Here is a 19315-nt window from a genome sequence, read left to right on the forward strand (position 1 = left end):
CACCAAGTGGCACTGACCAGGAGCCACCACTTGCTCCCTCCAAAGCTGTCCTGGAGGCCCACGGGCACCTTTCCATCCCCAGGGCCAGCACAGGCATCCCCAGTGAGCCCCTGCTCAAAAACTTGTCAGGTTTAAGACTTTAAGGAAGAGCAAATTGGGTTTTGCCTTTAGGGTTGGACAGGGAGGGCTGCTGGTGGCTTTCTCCCTGGCTCATTCCCTAAGGAGGCGTTAGACAATCCCCACCTTAAATCCAGCTGTGAAACAGTGACAAAACCAGGCAGGGGCTGAGAAATCCCTGTGCTGATCCCCTCGAGTTCTGCTGGATCCCTGGCTGGCCTTGCCAGGGATCACTCCAGAGGCTCAGGTTTCCAGCAGAAAAGCCCCTTCCCATCCTTGTCCTGGCTGTTACCATCAGATATATATATATATTTTTTTTTAAATCTACAAAGCAAAGCCTTGGCAAGGCTGGCTGGGAAATGCATTTCAGATAAAAATAGGGGAAAAAAATTAATGCCAAAAAACCAGCCTAAAACCCCAAAAAGAGAAAGATCAAAAAAGAATCAATAGTTATAATCAGCCCTGCTACTTAACAGTGACAAGTAGCACACTGTACAAGGGAGCCATAAATATTTGAGCACAAAGCCCAGTGGTAGCAGGGTCACAGGTGGGGATGGATCTGGTGGCATTGGCGGCAGAGCCCTGCAAGGGCTGGGGGATGGAAGGGACCAGCTGGGCTCTGCCAGGCCTGGAGGAAGTGCAGGGATTCAAACATCCCCTCCTGGCAGTGACACAGGAATGGCCCCCACAGGAACACCACTTGCTCCCTTTCTGCAAATCCCAAATTCCCCAGCTGAGCCCCCAGCTTGTTCCCTCCATTGTGCACCTGCGTTCTTCCAGCAGTATGCCATGAAAACAAGACATTCCCCACACCTCAATGTATTTTAGTAACAAAGTTGTTGGCACACAGTGCTGGGATCTCGTTTAGTCCAGCAGTTTATTCCAAAGTGCACCTGCACCGGTGCCATTCCAACTTGCTGTCACCCTGAACTCCCTGGAATTGGACAGAACCCTCAGTTTCACCTCAATTCCTGGATGATGGTGTTAATGGAGCCCAGGAGCTCCCTGAAGTAGCCATCCTTGTCCCCTTCCCTCTGCTCCTCAGCCGCCAGCTCCTCGTACTCACTGCGCAGGAGGCTGAGGGTGGTGCCCAGGGCAGGGTCCCCCCGGTAGTGCTCCCTGCAGAAGGCCACCAGGACCCCCACCAGCTTGAGGACCTTCTCACGGGTGTCATGCTCGGGCATGGCCAGCAGATTGGGCACCAGGGTACACCAGCCCTGCTCCACCACCGCCGGCACCAGCCTGACCTGCTGGTACTGCTGGATTTTCTCCTCCATCTGCTCTCCATGCTGGGAGTCCTGAAGCAGCATCTGTGGGAAGTGGTGGAACATATCCCTGTCAGAGAGGAACTGCTCCCAGGAGGTGACACAGTAGAGGAGGATGCGTGTCCTGTACCACTTACCGTGGACAAGGACTTTGCCACAGACCAGAGCGAGGTTGTGTCCTGGCTCCCTGGCCACAGGGCCTGTTTGTTCACCCTGGAAAGCTCGCAGGGACTGGGGGTTTCTTTGTCACACAGCCTGGGAGGGGACTCGGGGGCAGGATGCTCAGCAAGATTTGTAAAGTCTCTGGTCTGATGCTTTTTCCTGCTGACAGGTGCTTGCAGCACCTAATGAACATCATCACTTGGCTCTGTTATGCTCCTCCCAGATGGGGATCTCAGTCTCCTCCAGCCACAGCCAGACCTTCCCCTGCCAGCCTGGTCCAGTACTGAACCCCAGTACTGAAATTCTGCAGGGGGCTGGATCCCTTACAGTGAGAGAGACCAGCCCAGATGGGAAAGGGGACCAGGGGGAGGAAGGGAAACTGCCCCACACCACCCTGTGAGCCCTTGGGTGGAGAGGCTGTTGATAGCATGAGATTTCCAGACAGGGACATGGAAAGACAACACCAAGGAGACCTTCCCTCTCCTGGTCCTCTTGAGAGCTGCCTGATGATGTGCAGGCAGGATTTGGGGTGAAAAGGAAGGAATGTGGCAGGAGGAAGCATTCAGAGCCCCAGTGACTCCTGTTTCACACTGAGAGCTGCCAGAGTGCTTTATGATTCCAAACCAATCCATCTGACAGCCAGCCAGCCCATCCCAAACGTGCCACCCCAGCTCGGAGCAGGCCCCCAGCACCCAGGGTACAGCATTCCCAATCCAAAGAGCAGCTAAAAATCGCTGTTTTAACATAAACCCAAGAATCTGCCAGGCTGTGGCTGTCCCAGACCCACGGAGGAAGGAACAGATGGGGCTGCCGGAGGGGAGAGCTGGGAAATGGGCAGCAGGATCAAATGGGAATGGTTTGAGTCAAAATGCCCTTGTCTGCTCCTTTTCCATGGAGCTAACAGGATCATGTTAGAGTCAGCACCTGATAAGATTTCAGACCTGCTAAAATAATTTGCACCTTTACAAAGTCTCCTGGAAAATAACTGATTTAACAGAGAGGTGCTGCTCTGCCGTGCCTGCAACCCAGGTATTAGAGCAGCCATAATCTGCAGGGCAAATTGGCCATAAACTGAGCCAGAGTGGATTTAATTCCCATTCTCTGGAGTCAGGGAAACGCACAGACTGAACAACAAGCCATGGCAAGGAAAGACAGGCTTTAAACTGACACTTACAGCAGTAATCCAGGGTATTTGAAAATAAAACATGGAATGTGGCAGGCTGGGCTCCAGTGAGGGACGTGCAGCAGGCAAAGGGCTCTCTGGCAGGCAGAGACCCAGCAGGGCTGGCCTGTCCCTTGGCCTTGGCTGGACACCACAGCCCAGGGCCAGCATTTCCTACTTGTGTTCCCTGTGTCCTGCTGTTTTAAACACTCTCGGGAGGAAATGGTGGCAGTGACTTGAAGGCAAACAAAGGTTTCAGCTTCTCTGGGTTCCCCCAGGCACTGGTGTGGTGTTGGCCAAGGGGCTGAAGAGGACTCATCCCCACTGATGCTGGGCTGGCTCCTCCTCATCCTCGTCCTGTGAGGATGTTCAGGCCTGGCTGGGTTTAGGGGTGAAGGTGGGGAGTTCCTGGCCAGACGCCACCCCAGCTCTCACCTTCTCCATGATGAGGTCATAGAGCAGTGTCACCACACGGACATGGAGGGGCTCCATCCCCTTCTGCCGGAAGAGGCTCCTGAGCACCTGGAGGCCGCCCAGCTTGAGGAACTGCTGCTGGGCGTAGGGGAAATGCCTCAGCATGGAGGACAAAGCAAAGAGAGCCTGGTGGAGAGAGAGAGGGCAATCACCAAGGTGGCTATAGCCACCCCATGTGGCATGGCCCCTCTTGATGGCACCCCATGGAGACAGCAGAAATATGCTCCAGTCCATCTGTGTGGAGCTCCATGGAAAATGCACCCCAACCTCTTCTTGCTGAAGGACATCTCCAGCAGTCCTGTTTGCAATCCCAATCCTCCCCAGCACTGTGAGGCTGCCAAATCGTGGGTACTTCCATCCAAAACCCAGGCTGGGCTGTCACTGAGGGGCCTGTGGCCAGCCCCTGACAGTCCCAACCCCATCACTTCTCCATGTTCACCCCCGCAATGGGGTGAGGAGTGTCCAGCACCACCCAGCAGAGCCTGATCCCTGCGAGGTGATTTGGATGCCAGGGGTGATGTCCCCACACCCCCACAGGTAGAGGACAAGGCCATGATGTCGCCAGCCCCGACCCGGGCCCTGTCAGGGTGCAGCCCCACCAGCCAGAGCCCAGCACGCCGCAGTGCCCCAGGGGCTTGGCTCGGAGCCGAGGAGGCAATTAGGGGCCAGCCCAGCGCTGCCTGTCACCCTGGCTGGCTCTGACGGCCGGGCCGCCCGGGGCAGGGGACGCGCTGCTGTCGGGGCCTGCCCGGGTCCCCACACGCGGCCGGGCCGCGCCGGCTCCACACGGACTGATCCGAGCTGACAGCCGCGTCTTCCCTGCTCCCATTTGTTTCTATTTTCCATTTTCCGCGTTGCTGCTGGTGAATTTGAGATGCTGCTGTCTCCCTTTTGAATCGTGGGCCAGAGGACGGTGCAGGGAAGGAATGCACTTTTGGCCTCGCTGCCGTGCAGGGCTGTGAGCACCGGGGCGGAAAAACCATCGGAGCGGGAGCCCGGGGCTGCTGCCCTGTGCAGGAACGGGCTGGCCACCAGCCTGGCCTTGGGATCCGGTCTGGAGACACAGGACACTGCACACAGCACAGGAGCTGCAAATTAAAACCTCTGTCCTCCTGGAAAAGAGGGTTCAACCCTTGGAGGGTCTCATGCAGCTGTGTGTGAATGTGGACAATACTGAGCCCACCCCTCTCATTTCTGCAGGGGCTGCCAGCACGGTGCACTCAGGTTCACTGGAAAGAACTACTGTGGTTCACAGCAGTGCTGTGAGAGCCCCTGCACGGCCAGCCATCCATCCCCACCCCAAAAACAGCTCTGGGTTGAGCCACCTGCACTCCTGGGAGGAGTTTCTGAGCAAGGAGCATCCCATAGGATCTCCTTACATCCATAGCCAAGTGACATGGTGTTTCACAGCTTTCTCCTATGCCTTTCACTTGCTGGAGGATTCTTACCAGGGTTAAAAGGGAACATATTTTAGGGAGCTCATTACAGGTGAATGGAAGAGCCAGTGGTCTCCCCACCTTGCTGGACCCCTCATGCAGGAGGTCCCTGTGGAAAACAGGGCTGGGGTTTGGGAGCAGCCAGGTGGTGTTACAGAGTGGCATCACACACTAAAGTGAGGGTAATGGGATCTCATGCTCCAGGGAATACAGCAGGGAGGCAGGGAGGGGGCGAGGAAGCCCCCAGCCCGATGGACAGCGCTGCACATTTGGCTTGGGGCTCTTGGTGCTGCTTCTTGCTCCAAAGCCTCTGCCAAAGGCAGGACACAGGGCTGGCTGCGGCAATTAGCTCCTCCAAACGTCAGCTCCCATGTTTGTCAGGCTGTGATGGCTGTGCTGCCGTGGGGACCCTCGCCCGTGTCCCCCAGGAGCTGTGGCACCATGCTGTCCCCACGGGCTGGCAGAGGCACCATGAATGCCACTGCTGGCACTGGGGGGACATCCGCAGAGCCGGGGGAGTGCAGGCTCCACTGGTGCTGCTGGGGTGGTTTGGTACCCAGGCCCCCCTTCTGCACCCCTGGGAGTGAAGCCCACCCAGTGTGGGGAGCAGCGGGGGTCCCACACTCTCCATGTGTCCCTGTCCTGAGGGTGTTTACATGGAGCTCAGCACAAACCCAGCTTTGCCCAGATGTGCAGCCCCACTCCTCACCTTCTTCCTGACAGCCAGGGGTTGTTCTGTGGCCAGGATAACCAGGAGTTTCTGCAGGGCTCCCCCCTCGATGGCTTCAATCTGCACTTTGGGGTTGCTGCAGGGATGAGAGCAGAAGTCAGGTCACCAACAGACTGGGGCAGGGCAAGGTGGGAGACACCTGGGTCTGGCTTGTACCAGCACTGGGGTGGCAGCAGGACCAGGACAGTGATTGTCCCCTGTGCTGGCACTGCTGAGGCCACATATTGAGGGCTGTGCCCAGTTCTGGGCCCTCACAGCAAGAAGGACACTGAGGGACTGGAGAGTGTCCAGGGAAGGGAACTGGAGCCCCAGGAGAGGCTGAGGGAGCTGGGAAGGGGCTCAGCCTAGAGAAAAGGAGGCTCAGGGGGACCTTGTGGCTCTGCACAGCTCCTGACAAGAAGGGACAGCCGGGGGGTCGGGCTATGCTCCAGGGAACAGGGACAGGAGGAGAGGGAACGGCCTCAGGCTGGGCCAGGGCAGGCTCAGGGTGGACACCAGCAGGAATTTCCCCATGGAAAGGGTGCTCAGGGATTGGCAGGGGCTGCCCAGGGGGGTTTGGAGTGCCCATCCCTGGAGGTGTCCCAGGAAGGCCTAGAAGTGGCACTGAGTGCTCTGGGCTGGGGACAAGGATGGGATCAGGCACGGCTTGGACTCAGTGGTATGGGAGGGATTTTCCAGCGTCAGTGGTTCTATTTAATTCTATTTCCACCCCACAGTGGACATGAACAAGGGTCAATCCAGCCTGATCCCAAAACAAAATCCCCCAGTTCCCACCAATGCTGGCTTATGGTTATGGAGAAGGTACAAACCCTGCAGCCACCTCGAACACACCTGAAATGAAGGCAGCAGGGATGGGGACAGCACACTGGGTCACCTGGGCCTTCCCACCACACCCTCCATGCCACCTGGCTTCCCCTGGCAAGGAGCCCTCCCCTGTGGCTCCCTGGTTCTATGAATCCTCTCACTCCACATCACATCCACTCCTGAACAGCCTTCATATTCCAGTTCCTGCTTCCCCCTCCCCTCACTTGCTGCGAGCATGCTGATCACCCACACACCTCTCACAGCAAGAGCTCCTCTCCAAGGACTACTGTGGATAAATCCACCCTCCTGCCTGCCAGGACAGGCTGAAACCTCAGGTCAGGATGTCAGCAGCTGCCCAGGGACACAGACAGACACACAGACAGACCATTCCCCCTGTCTATGCTGACACATTGCAAGCCCACTTCTAATGCATCTTGGAAGGTGGTGGAGCCATCAGACGCTGCAAGCTCCCTCCTTGGCAGGGCTTTTACAGTCAGGGCATAGTGTGCCAGCTGTCTGATCCCTGATTCCAGTGCTCTCACACTCCAGGAGCAGCTCCACACTGCAGCCTTCGCTGGGCTCTGAAGCAGCAATAGCACTGTGCCAGACAGAGGTCACCTGCAGCTCCCGCTGCTCCCAGGGAGCTGCTGCAGCAGCCACAGCCCAGCCCCTCCAGGAAATGAGACACAGAGGCAGGCAGGGTCATAAAGAAACAAAACCAGAGACAAATGGGGCTAGGCAAGGAGCAGCTTGGAGTTAAAACCACTGCTCAGAGCAAAGCTGGTGTGGGACTTCCCAGCTGGCAATACCAGGCTGACCTCAGGGCAGGAAAAGGGTGGTTGTTGAAAACCACCTTTGATTTCTCCTTCCTCACCCGCTTGCTGCAGCAGACATCCAGGCACAGCCATGGCACTGGTACTCTGCGAGGTGGGGGCATCTGTGACTTGCCCAGACAGGGCACGAGGGAGAAAGAACAAACCCAGGAGCTCCAGGATCTTCCTGCACACGAGATTTTCGCAGCACAATTCTCAGACCCCCATGTACCAGCCCTGCAGCATCCCTGGAAGCAAACCAGCTTCTGCAGTGCCTGGGTCAGGTGGGACCTGACACATCCACCATGAGGAACCCATCCACAACCTCCCCATGCCAGGAGGTGCAGAAGAGTCTCCTCCTGCAAAAACAGGATGCAATTTTCCACCCCAATATGTTGTGCAATGATCCATCGATGGCATCTCTGAATGGGCTGGAGACTGATTTGGGGAGTCAACAGAGGCAAACAGCACAAGCCCTAAAACTTCACCTATCCCCACGCCACTCCTGGGCCCAAGGCCATTTCCCCCAGCTCACAACTGGGGCTCTCATTCATCTCCAGCCTAACCTGCAGCCACAGCCATGGCCCCAACAGCATGGAGTCCAAAAACCTGATCCCATTTCATGTGCAAGTCCCTCTGGGCAATGGAGACCAGAGCAAATGAAGAAGCAGCTTGCAGGAAGGCACTTTGCTGAGTAGAAGTGCACTGAAAGGACAATCCCCTGGGCTGGAGACCTCCTGGTGCCATTCAAGGAGAATGGCACATTTGGGATTTCAAGCTCTTTTGTCACATTTCTCTAAAATAAATAATAAAAACACTTACAGCAAGAGACACAGCTGAGAAATTGGTATGCCTTTAATACTTGGCTGGTCACCTGGAGGATTTGATCTAATTAAAATCTCTGAACCATGGAGCTTTTGCCAAGGAGCAGCTCTGGAGGTGAGGGAGCCTTCCTGGCTGGTGGGTGTGCCGCTCGCTTCTCAATGCTCCTGTTGCTCGGTCTCTGCTATCAATGGTCCTGGCTTCAAGCTAACAAAAAAAGCTCGTCTGAAGGTTTGGAAAACTCAGCAGAGAGCTGTACAAATTACACTGTCAAGCCCAGGGAAAAGCAGCCTGAACAAAATAAACACAATGAGACAGACAGTGGAGCGCTCGCATGGGAAATTCAGCCGTGCTAATCTGTTAATGGAGACAGGATGGCGGCATCTGCAACAAAATTCACTGAAACGGGAGTCTGAGGCTGGGCCAAAGCTGAGCCAGCCTATGGTGACATCCCATAATGCTGCAGTGATGGCACAGGTTTGGGTGTGCTGCACTGATGAGATTAACCAGCCCCTATCCCAGGTGAGGAACAGCCACAGGCTACGGGGACTCAACACAGGCCCCTGCAGCTTCCCAAAAGAGACCCAGGTGTGCTGAACAGCCCCAGTTTGCCCTGGGGGGCCCAGCCTGGCTGTGGGGTCACAGCACATCCCCTCCAGATGTGGCTCTTGCTGCACATCTGAGCTCCTTGTCCTCCCAGCCATGCTGCCCACATTCTGTGCATTTTCACCGGCAACTCCTGGCATGGAAGCAGTTCCTACTTCGCAGATGAAGGAGTTTTTCAAGAGTACTCTCTGCTAAGAGACACCCGTGTTCCACTCCTCCTAGGACGACCCCAAGTGCACAAATTTAGGAGAGACTTCTCAAAGTTTTTGCAGACTGCACATGCAATGGGTGTGGGAAGACTGAAAAGCAGCAACACAGCCCTGAGGCGACAGCAGCTCTGGAGTTAGGTGGGAACTTACAATGAGGCAGCAAAATTAGATTTAAATTAAAAAATAAAAAGAAAGCAAGCCAAGTGGTGCGGAGGGACCTGAGGACTTGGAGGCACAGAGCAGGGCAGGCAGGCAAATGCCCTCATCTCTACTGCTCTGACAAGGACACACACAGAATATTTATTTCATGGCCTGCTTGTTGCAGAAACTGCATGAGACCTTGGGAAAGAATGGCTGACCTCCTCTCCTGGGCATCCTGCTGAAGCCAGGTGGGGAAGGACCAAGCAGGGTGTGGAAGGGAGGGAGATGGAGGGGCTGCCCCTGCCTGGCTGCTGGCACAGCGCTCCTCCTGCCCTGGCATCTCCCCAGGCACAGGGAGGCGAGGCTGCAGAGCTGAGCTCTGATGAAAGCCCGGTGCTGGTGCAAAGGCATGATAATCACCGGGCTAGACGGGGCTTAATGGGTCTCTTCTCTGCTCAGATTCAGCGCTCTGCGGTGCCGCCTGGGAAATCAAAGCCAGGGATCAAAGTCTGCAAGTCTGTGAAACAGCCTAAAAAATTTAGTGTAGTCTATTTAGCTTGTGCTGTAACCTGAGGATCAGAAACAGGCAGCGAGGCAGCATTGCTTACCTTGCCCTCCCCCTCTTTCCCTTTCCCTCCCTGGTTTTCGGTCTGAAATCTGTTAATGGAGAAAACAACAGCAAACCAACAGGACTGAAGTGTGCCTTGTCTGGCTCCTGGGGCTCTCAGACCCTCACACCTGGGTCACAGTTTGACAGGCAATGGAAAAGGTCATTTCCATGAGCCCTGAAAACAAAGCAACACAAGGGTTGCACTTGAAAAGGCCAATGACTTCTTCATCCTTCTCAGTGTTTGGAGGGTTTCTGACAGCTCTTGTAAGCACAGACATGTTAAAATTATTTGACAAATAATAGATAGAGAGATAAAACAGATCATTACAGTGTCAGTAATTCCAGCCCAAACTAGAGCTGTAAATCTGAGACTGAACAAGGGCAGAAAAGAGAGGCAGGGTGATCAGCAGCTTGTTAATACTTGAATGACTGAATTTCACATTGCAGGTTTAAGAATAAAAAAAAAAAAAGCATTCAAACAGTTCAAGTGAGAAGCAACACATAAGGAGAACACGGCTTCCTTCCCCACTCCAAGCTCTGGCTATGAACTATCCCTGTGGGAAATGACCATGGAGCAGCTGCAGTGAGCCAGATGGCTCTGAATCCATGACTTCCCAGGTATCCACATCTCCTTCCAAACTTCCTAGCTTCCTTCCTAAGAGGAGGATAACTGGGACAACTCCATATCAACAGCCCTGCAGTCTCCTCACCCTCCAAAATGATACCCTGGCTCTACCAGTAAATGACACCTAAGCACAGGGTGGGTGAATCCCTCACAAAACACACATTTAACTGAGGCTTTCCACAGTCCCAAGCTATGGAAAAGGACATTTGCATGCACAATATGAGATACAGGATAATAATAAAATAACCCCAATGCCACCAAGGTTGCCTGTGAGTGTTGGAGGGAGAAGGAGGAGGGATGAGGCACAGTCACCCCCAAATCCTCCCCCAAGGGCCATGTGCAGCAGAACTGGCCTAAAAATCCTCTTCTCCAAGCACCAGCTCAGACCTGAGTTTATCACAGACAAAGGCCTTCAGAGATACGACTTAAGGAGATTAAAAACCACACAGAAAAATGGAGCCCTAAGTCGTTACACTGATCAAAATACAGCAGAGAAGAAAGCAGGGGTGAGGGGGGAAAACCTGACAAAAGGAAAACTAGGTTTCAATAGGCAACACAATACAACAATTTCATATGGAAGATGTGAAACATGAAAGAGATGTTAGATGTTCAAAAGCCCAGAATATAGGAGAGATATAAAAAAATCCCCAAGAAGATGAAAATCTTCACTTCAATGCAATGCTGCCTTCTCACTTTCTACCAAGCCAGGCGCTGGCTGCCGTGGCGGGGGAGCAGCGGCATCCCTGGGAGAGCACCACGGCTGCCTGTGACATCCTGGATTACAGGGACACAGCACGGCTTTTAATGAGCAATTAGGTTAGGGAGTATTTGTTGCTAAGAGGAGAACAGAACTGCAGAGAAGAAATTGGAGCTGAGTGTGTGGCTCTGTGATTCTTATGGGCTGGTGTGATACTCAAAGCTGGGAGCATGAATCATCCCAGAGATGCAGGAACAACGTGGAAGGCACCTGGAGAAAGCTGGGGGAACCTTGGCTTGGCTTCCAACCACGTATCTGTGTCCCAGGCAAGAGAGAGGCAAGCTTCTTGTGAGCCCTCCAGCATCCCCTCTGAAAGCAGGAGGGCTGTTACATCCCAGTAGAGAACCCCAGGCTCCCTGGGAGCACAGTGACATTGGGTTTAACTGGAACACGCTGCTCCCAGCCACATCATGGACGTGGGAATTACCTTCTGCGAGCTCCTGGCCCTTTGCAGTCACAACGCTGAGCTGGAAGTGCAGAGCTTGGTGTGGTCAGGAGCCACTGGGAGCCCTGAACCCACTGGGAGCCCTGCAGGGAGGAGACACGGCTCACCTGAGCCCAGGCAGGGCAAGTTAAGTGTTTAAAACAGGAAAAAATCCCAGGAGCTGTGATGCCCTAACACAGTGTAACAGATGGATAATTAGATATATACAAAGAGCTGTAAAAGAAAGTAATTAAATTAAAATACAGAATAACAAATCTGCTGCAGCAAGACACCTTGCAGGGCTGCAGAAAGCCCTTGCAGCTGTGACCCAACATTCCAGGCATGGCATGCAGGAGCTGGAGCACTTGTATGTGTCAGCCGAATCAAAGAGGTGTCCAAAGCACAGAGAAAACAATGGGAACACAGGGACTGAGTTGAGTCCCCTCCTCTTCCTCACCTCTCTAGGGAGCAGAGTAGAGTGAATACCAGCTCTGGCAGTAAAATCTCAGGTGCCAGAACAAAACCAATCACACCAGATTGTTCTGCTGAACACACACAAACAAACTGACTGTCTCTATTTATAGACATAAGGAAAAATGGTCCCACAAAAACAGACAGGAGATCACACACAGCCCCAAAGCGAGCCCAGGCAGGAATCTCACTGCCCCAGCAGGAGTGAGGCCTCCAAGGACACCCTCAGAGCCCTTTTCTCCTGACCCTTGGCGTTGCCCGCTCTGAGCTGTATTTCAGTGCCAGCATGAGCCCCTGGTTCCAAGGACACCAGCGCTGTCATTGACCCTCACTGGGCTGCTCCAGGGGGAATTTGCCCCTGGAGCTCCCACAGACACCCGGGCAAGTAGGGGGTGCAGCTTCAAGGGCCTGAGCTGACAGCTCAGATTCTATGGGTTTAATCAACAACCCACAGACTATTTTATTATAAAATACAGAGGTTTGGGGATTTTCAGGATGACTGCCACCGCCATGTCAGCCCATCAAGGTCAGCCTGACTTCTCTGTTCTGATGGTGAAGGATGGGCTGTGCAGGCCACTCGGAGGGTTTGTCACCCCTCTGTGACAAACTGGGCTGGACTGGGTGACTCGTGTCCCACCTGCAGCGGTCACAGGAGCAGCATGAGCTCTCTTCCAGCTCAGTGTGGTGAATGATTGATCCTTTAGGTAGGTACAGGCAAGTGCTCCACAGTGCATGGAGAAAGGCATCCCAGGAAACCCCCCCAGTGTTCAATCACCCAAACTGATGCTTTGTTTCTGAGGATAAATCAACCTTATGGCTCTATCTGCCACACTTACAAAACACACCCCATGGATTCCTGAAAGCCTGGTATTTACTGTAGGTCAGACAGGGACCGGTGCCGAGGGATGGGCTGTGCTTCATCAGAGGCTACATTAATAAAAATGAGGAGATGCTTTCCAAGTGTGAGCAGAACTCATTTATTTCTGTGCCATTTTAGCCAGAGCCCTCAAAAATTGTGATGATTTCTTTTTTAAAAAATCCCAACACAGCAAGAAACAAGAACAATAGTGCAGGATTAATACCATGGCCTCGAGCTCATCCCATGTTGTTCATCTCAGAGCCTTCAAAGCACCCCCTGATTTATAGACGGGGAGACTGAAATGCTCCCAGGAGCGTTGGCAGCCGCCTCAGGGTGCGAGTGTGAGTGCTGGCTCCTGCCTCCCTGCTCCTCCTCTTCCTCGCATTCCTGTTCTCTGCATGCCTCCACCCACCTGGCTCCAGATCTGGTGGTGACAGAACACCCAAGGTCCTTCCCAGCCCTTTGCTGCTGCTGCAGGACCCCTAGTGAGCCCCTCAGACCCCGCGGTGGGGCAGCTTTGCACAGAATTCTCCCCCCGAGCACGCTGAATCACTGTGGGCATCATTTCAGGCGCACCAAGTCACTCGGATATTTCAACAAAACCTATTCACACGCCTTAGGTGAGATGAAAACACTGCAAAAAGCTGTCTGAAAGCACCACAAGAGCCTCGCTCTGAACGCTCCCGCTCTCCGGTGCCGATGTGACACATCCCACTAATCATCCTGAGAGATGCTAAAGGGGGCCCGAGGCTGAGCCCTTCCATTGTTACTCGCTTTGTTTGCTTGCTCATTTGAGCTGATTTTTCTTTAAGACAAGTGCTAATAATATCAAAAACCCGAGGAAGCCTTTGCCTGGCGCGTTCCTGCTGGGAATGCCAGCGGAGCGCAGGCTCTCCGCAGCTCTTTCCGAGACACAAAGTGAAGTGTGAGAACAGGCATTTCACTCCTCTCCCTTGCAGCAGCAGCTCGGCGCAGCTCTGTCCTATTTTAACCCTGCCATCTGCTCGCAGCTCCTCCCGTCCCCGGGCAGGCAGAGCTGCTCCGAGCGGAGCCTCCCTCCGCTCCCACCCGCCCGGCTGCCGGCCGTGCCCCGCCGCAGCCGGGTACCACGGCGGGAGGGAGGCGATGCTCCTTAAACACCCATCCACTCATCGCTCCCGAGCCTCATCCCGGCCCGTCCCACTTCTTGGCAGGCCAGGGAAGATGCTGGATCCACCCCACTGCCGTGTCACTCTGGCTCTTCCTGGTCCCAGCGGGTTTAATGGTGCTATTAGAATCGTTTTAGTCGATAAAAGTAGATTTGTTTCACTGAGTCATGACTCAAAACCAAGACTTTGCTCCATTTACAAAAGCAAATCACCATCTCGCAAATGCCAAGCACAGATTTCAGCTCCAAAAGTGAAGTCTGGGGAATGTTTCCAGCCAGAGGGAGAATGGAAAACTGCATCTGCAAAAGCTAGGAAACATTTTTCTCATTTATCTTGTTTTGATAAACATAGAGGATATCCTGTGGAATACCAGCTCATGAAGAAACCTGATGAACTCATTCTACATCAAGCAATTTAATCATGGATTAATAGAGGGGAGAGCAACAGCAGGAGATGCCACAGGACCAGGGACTGCAATAAAACCCATGGATAATTCCAACCAGTTCCTAGGTGGGAAGCCCTCGAGGAAAACTTGGGAGCCACAGAAAGCACCAGCAATTCTTTCTGCTTTCTGATTCATCCCTACTCACCCACCCACATGCCACAGCAGAGGAGGCTGTAACTGCTACATTTAGGATGACATTTAAAAATCAAGGTTGTGCTGCTGATGGTCATTAAAAATCCCACAGCATTTTTCAGAAATAAGTGGGTACTCACATCAGTGTCCCTGCCAAGTATCAGCACAACAGTCATTTTTTCTAGCAACTTCAGTTAAAAGATAAAATAAAATCGTGCCCACCTATAATTACTGTTATTACCATTGGTTTTTAAACATTCACTATATACCTTTACATTTCCTAAATACAAATTAAGAAGAAAACATTTCCCCAAACTTTTCCAAGTGTCAGATTCTTCTCTTTTAACATCAGACAGCTACAATTAAGACATCCAGCCCATAAAAGCTGCCTGGGCTCCCTCAATAACATGTCCTGACCTGCGGTCTGCATGTCCCTGGAGACCCTGTGCCTGTTTTTCCATGGGACATGCCTTCCCTGGCTAGCCCAGAGAAGCAAATCCACTGCCCAGAGCTTTAGGGTCACTCTAAAGGGGGCTGCATCTGTTCTGAAAAGCATCTGAGGAATTCAAGGTCAGCAGTAGCAAGCAGAAAAGATGATTTGTCTAAGGGGAGATGGGGCTGCCTTTGACTCCTGCCTTAGCTGGAATGATTTGCCAGCTGGAGGATTCCCTGTCCCTGGCTGGATAGCCAGCTCAGGTGGAGACTCGTGTAGGAGCACTGCAGCTGGGTGACACAGATCCCATCTTCAGAGAGAGGATGAAGGAAACACCTATGAATGCCTGAATCAAGCTCTCAAAGAGCCAAGGTGATCAAGGTAGTTAATAAAATACAGGAATAACTAAAAGGATTCATATGCAGGTGTAAGAAACAAGGCCATGGCAGATACCAGAGCTGAACTGGGTGTCAGGAAGAGTGGGAGAAGGGAGAGGAGCACTTCCAGAAGGGAAGATTCTGCATAAAAGATGAAGTGGAATAAGATAATTATGCAGAAGGAAGAGAATGTCAGCAGTGTGCCTTATATCACTGATGGATGGAGAGAGCAGGTACCTTGACAAAGAAAGCCAACATGCTATTTAAGATTTAATGACCCTGAAGGCAAAGACAAAAAGCCCTCCTTTGCCACAGTGGAGAAAGGAGTGGACAGAAAGCCTCAGTCTGGCAAGGGAAGGTTAGGAAAAGCCCAAAAGATCATGAGATGAACAACATCTCTGCAAGAGAGAGCATTCCAACACCAGGCTCTGCCAGGCAGGAGAGAAGGGCTCCATCCCTAGGGCAAAAGAAAGCTCCAAGAGCTGAGCGTGGTTGTGGAAGCCGAGCTGCCTGCATCCCGGAACAGCTTGAAGGTGAAAGAGGAAGTGAGTTCAATTCATTCCACACTCTGGAACTGTGGAAAGACATACGCCAGGCAAATGTGAGTTGTGATGATCACTTCCCACTGCTAGACTCCGCTAGGAGGGGATGGGGAGGTGACACAACCAGGAGTTCACACATGTGCTGTGAAGGCGCAGGAGGAGCCAGGGCTTGCCAGTAATTGCTGGGGTGTAAAAGCCAGGCTGACTGCAGCCTCGTAAACAAACCTGGCTGTGCCTCCCCATGGCTCTGCTGCCCACGGGGTCTGCCAGGGCCAGAGTGCACACCACAGGGATGCCAGCCCTGGGGAGACCGGGTGCTGCCTCTGCTTTCAGAAGCTTCAGGAAATCACTTCAGAAATCACTGGTCCCGCACCAATGCTTCCTGCCCAGATGGATGGCCGTGACTCCATGTGGGAGCAGCCTGTGCTGAGCTGGGGCAGAGCATCTCCATGCTGAGGTCCATCAGCAGAACTCAGACTGAGCCCAGGCCATGCACACCAGGGAGGTGGCCATGGCCTCCAGCAGACCACACAAACCCTGCATAAGGGGCTGAGAAGCCACCTGCTGTGTGATGAGTGAGGACATGAGTGCACCGTGCTCCTCTGGCCAGCCCCTGGGGTGTGACAGGCTGGCCTCTTCCCAAGCCAAGCTGCCGCTGTCTCCCGCTGACAGCATCCACGTCTGATTTGTGGCAATGACATCAGCCTGCTCCTGCTCCTGCCCTTACTCACATCCTGCCCTTCCTGCTCCCCCAGCAGCAAGGACACCAGCCTGCCACCAGGCCTCATTCTGGGCTGGCTCCCCCCTCACCCCACAGCTTGTGGCACCCAGTGGCACCAGCACAGCACAGTGACACCTTCCCCACACTGGGCAATGCAGAGTCCAGGTCACAGCATTTGTGGGTGATGTCTGGAAACCATCACCCCGTGGTGAAAGGCTATCACACTGACCTACCTCCTTCCCATTTTCTGCCTATTGTGCAAAAGCAAGAAAAATCCTCTGCTTGATCTCAGTCAGCCATTTTTAAGTTCCACAGTGGATAGCAGCTATTCCATGGATTCACCTCTGCTCTGGAGATACGCTGAAAGAGGTAGAGTGGAGAATGGAATGCTCTGAGGAAACCTCAGAGACCCTTCCACTGCCTAGAGGGCTCCAGGAGAACTGGGGAGAGACTTTGGACTGGGGCCTGGAGTGACAGGGCAAGGGGGAATGGCTTCACACTGAAAGGGGCAGGGTTAGATGGGATATTGGGAAGAAAATGAGACCCTTGCACAAGGTGCCCAGAGAGGCTGTGGCTGCCCCTGGATCCCTGGAAATGTCCCACGCCAGGTTGGACACTGGGGCTTGGAGTAGCCTGGGATAGTGGATGGTGTCCCTGCCCATGGCAGGGGGTGGGATGGAATGGTCTTTAAGGTCCCTTCCAGCCCAAACCATTCTGGGATTCTGTGATTCTCCTCTCCCAGGAGGGCTGACTGCCCAGAGGAGCTGGAGACAGACCAGTTCTCATGTTGGGCAGCATGACTTGGACAGGCTTGGTTTAAGTCCATCCTGCAGAACCATTATGTTCAGTTCCAATTCCCTCTCTTTTCTGTGTGTTCACTGTGAATTCCCCAAAAGTATCACAATCTTTCAGCATTCCTGCCATGGGATGAATCTGGGCAGGTTCCCGGGCCTCACTCACTGCTCCCTGTTTGTGTCCTTCACGCTGTGCTGTGACAGCCTGTGCCACAGGATGCCTTGGACAATCTGGGCCACACATTTATGGCCATGGACCTCTGTGTTTCACAGCACAAATTTGGGAGCCCACAGCTGACCATGGACACATCACTCATTCTTGAAATGTAGGCCACAAAGCTACTTTAGTTCTGTTTTTGCTTGTAAATCAAGGGCTTACATATGTAATTGGCCCAGCCTTAAGAGCAAACAACAGCAGTGGTAGCACCGTGCCAGCAATTATTCATGCCTGTAATAAATGGCTGTAAAATTGAAAGCCAGCCTTTAAAAATCTGGCTCCTCACTGCACAAACAACAAAAACTCATTTGCAGGGCTTGGCCAGGGGAGTTTTTAATTTGGGGAGAGAGATTGAGGTGGGTGAGGATTTATTTTTTCTTTTTTCATTCTCTAAAAACACCATTCATGCCCACGTTTAGGTCACAGATTACCCTGGCTACATTTCAGCACTGTGGAATAAACCCAGTGGGAGGCACAGGGGACAAATCTGCCCTCTGCATTCCAAGACTAGGGCCCTGGGAGCAGGCACAGCTGATCCCCATCCCCTGGCACATGGGAACAGTGAATTGTTTGCAGCCCTTCCTGCCTCCATGCTGAGCCAGCAGCGAGCCTGCAGATGAGCCACCATCCCTGGGGATGACACAGCCCCTGGCCCTCCAGCTCCAGCAAACCCCATGCTGCTGTTCCACACCAGGACAGGGATGCTGAGCCTTGCACAGGTCCTACCAGTTAACAGGAGCATCCTAGCTGATAAATCACTCCTCAGGGTCAAGGAGCAAACATCCCTCTGCCTCTTGTGCCCTCTTTAACCAACCGTGGCTGCCACGCAGCGCTCTTGGACTTGCAGGAGCAAAGGTGTGATGAGATCATTCCTTCTGCTGTGCACATTTCTCACCCACAACGCCAGAGCAACCCCTTCTCTTCTAGCAACTCTTCAGAGCAACTCTTCTAGCATGTGGCTGAAAATCTCCTTGGTGGTGCTGAGCAATGGCACCAGAGGAATGAGCAGAAACTGATCCCTGCTCCCTCAATACTCACCAGGCATGAGCAGATTTTTCCCACTCCAACAGCAAATGACAGTAGCAGGGACCTTCCACATGCTCTGGAATCCCCAAGATTAGAAGGTCTGAGGCACTGACAGACTTCCTTACTGTTTTACAACCTCCTTTGGCATTTCTGGTTGGCTTCCTCCTGCTTTAAGCAGTGGCAGAGCACGAATGGAAGAGCTCTGTGAGGACTGCTCTCCCTCTCTGCTGTGGAAAGCTTCCCTCGTCAGAAATCCCCTCTAACTACCAAGTTTCAGTTTCTTCTGAAGGAAGCCGCATTCATCACAGTTCAGAAGGGACCTTTTGGCCTAATCCCCACTAGAAAAACTGCCAAACTGATCCTCCCATCGCACAATTAGCAGCCACAGAGACTTTGCTACACCGGGCGATGCGGCGCTGCTATGACAACAGGAACGGGAGCCTCGTTAAGGGTCTCATGGAGAGGGATAACGAGCAAGCACGGCTCGAGAGGAGGCAGGAATCAATGGGAGCTGTTGATACCGGCGCGTTTGGCTGCACCGGGCCAGGTACTCGGGAGCCCTGGAAGCCTGACTCGCGTTGTTACGGCACGGTCGCCGCGAGTACAACTTCTGAGGACAGGCAGATTCCTGGGGAGTAGAGATGAATATTCATGAAGGAGCTCAGTTTGGGAGAGGAAATGAATCAAGTGTGACAAATGCCGCCTATTAGGAAAAGAGGGTGGCGTCTATTTTTAGTGGAGTTAAGCAAACATTAAAGCTCACTCTCTAAGAACTCCAAATAATACCACTCCCTGCTCTGCCTCCCCATCGGCAGATAAGAATTTAGCAGCACGTTCCCACCAGCCAAAACCCGCTCGCCTCAACAGAACTTTTCCGATTTAGCCCCCGTGAGTGTTTTATAAAAATACAAGTTTTAATCTCTCATCTGCATAGGAAGATGTAACGGCTTCCACCAGGATTTATTCCCCTCCCCCCTTCTCCAGCATCATAAGG

At 53.2% G+C, this 19315-nt stretch overlaps 1 protein-coding gene across 3 annotated transcripts in view; it reads right to left on the minus strand.

The window, feature by feature from the left end:
- Positions 1-975: 975 nt before the first annotated feature.
- The window catches only part of SIL1 (SIL1 nucleotide exchange factor), a 91777-nt gene continuing 73437 nt past the window's right edge, over positions 976-19315 (minus strand). For all 3 annotated transcript variants that reach the window (XM_041470048.1, XM_041470056.1, XM_041470065.1), the window contains 3 exons: positions 5326-5422; positions 3142-3306; positions 976-1427 (listed from right to left, as the gene is read on the minus strand). In XM_041470048.1, coding sequence (XP_041325982.1) covers positions 1077-1427; positions 3142-3306; positions 5326-5422 — 613 coding nt within the window. In that variant the 3' untranslated portion in view covers positions 976-1076. The remainder of the gene's footprint in view (positions 1428-3141; positions 3307-5325; positions 5423-19315) is intronic.

The sequence above is a fragment of the Pyrgilauda ruficollis genome, unplaced genomic scaffold (assembly GCF_017590135.1).
Source record: "Pyrgilauda ruficollis isolate IOZ18807 unplaced genomic scaffold, ASM1759013v1 scaffold105, whole genome shotgun sequence".
Classification (NCBI taxonomy): Eukaryota; Metazoa; Chordata; class Aves; order Passeriformes; family Passeridae; genus Pyrgilauda; species Pyrgilauda ruficollis.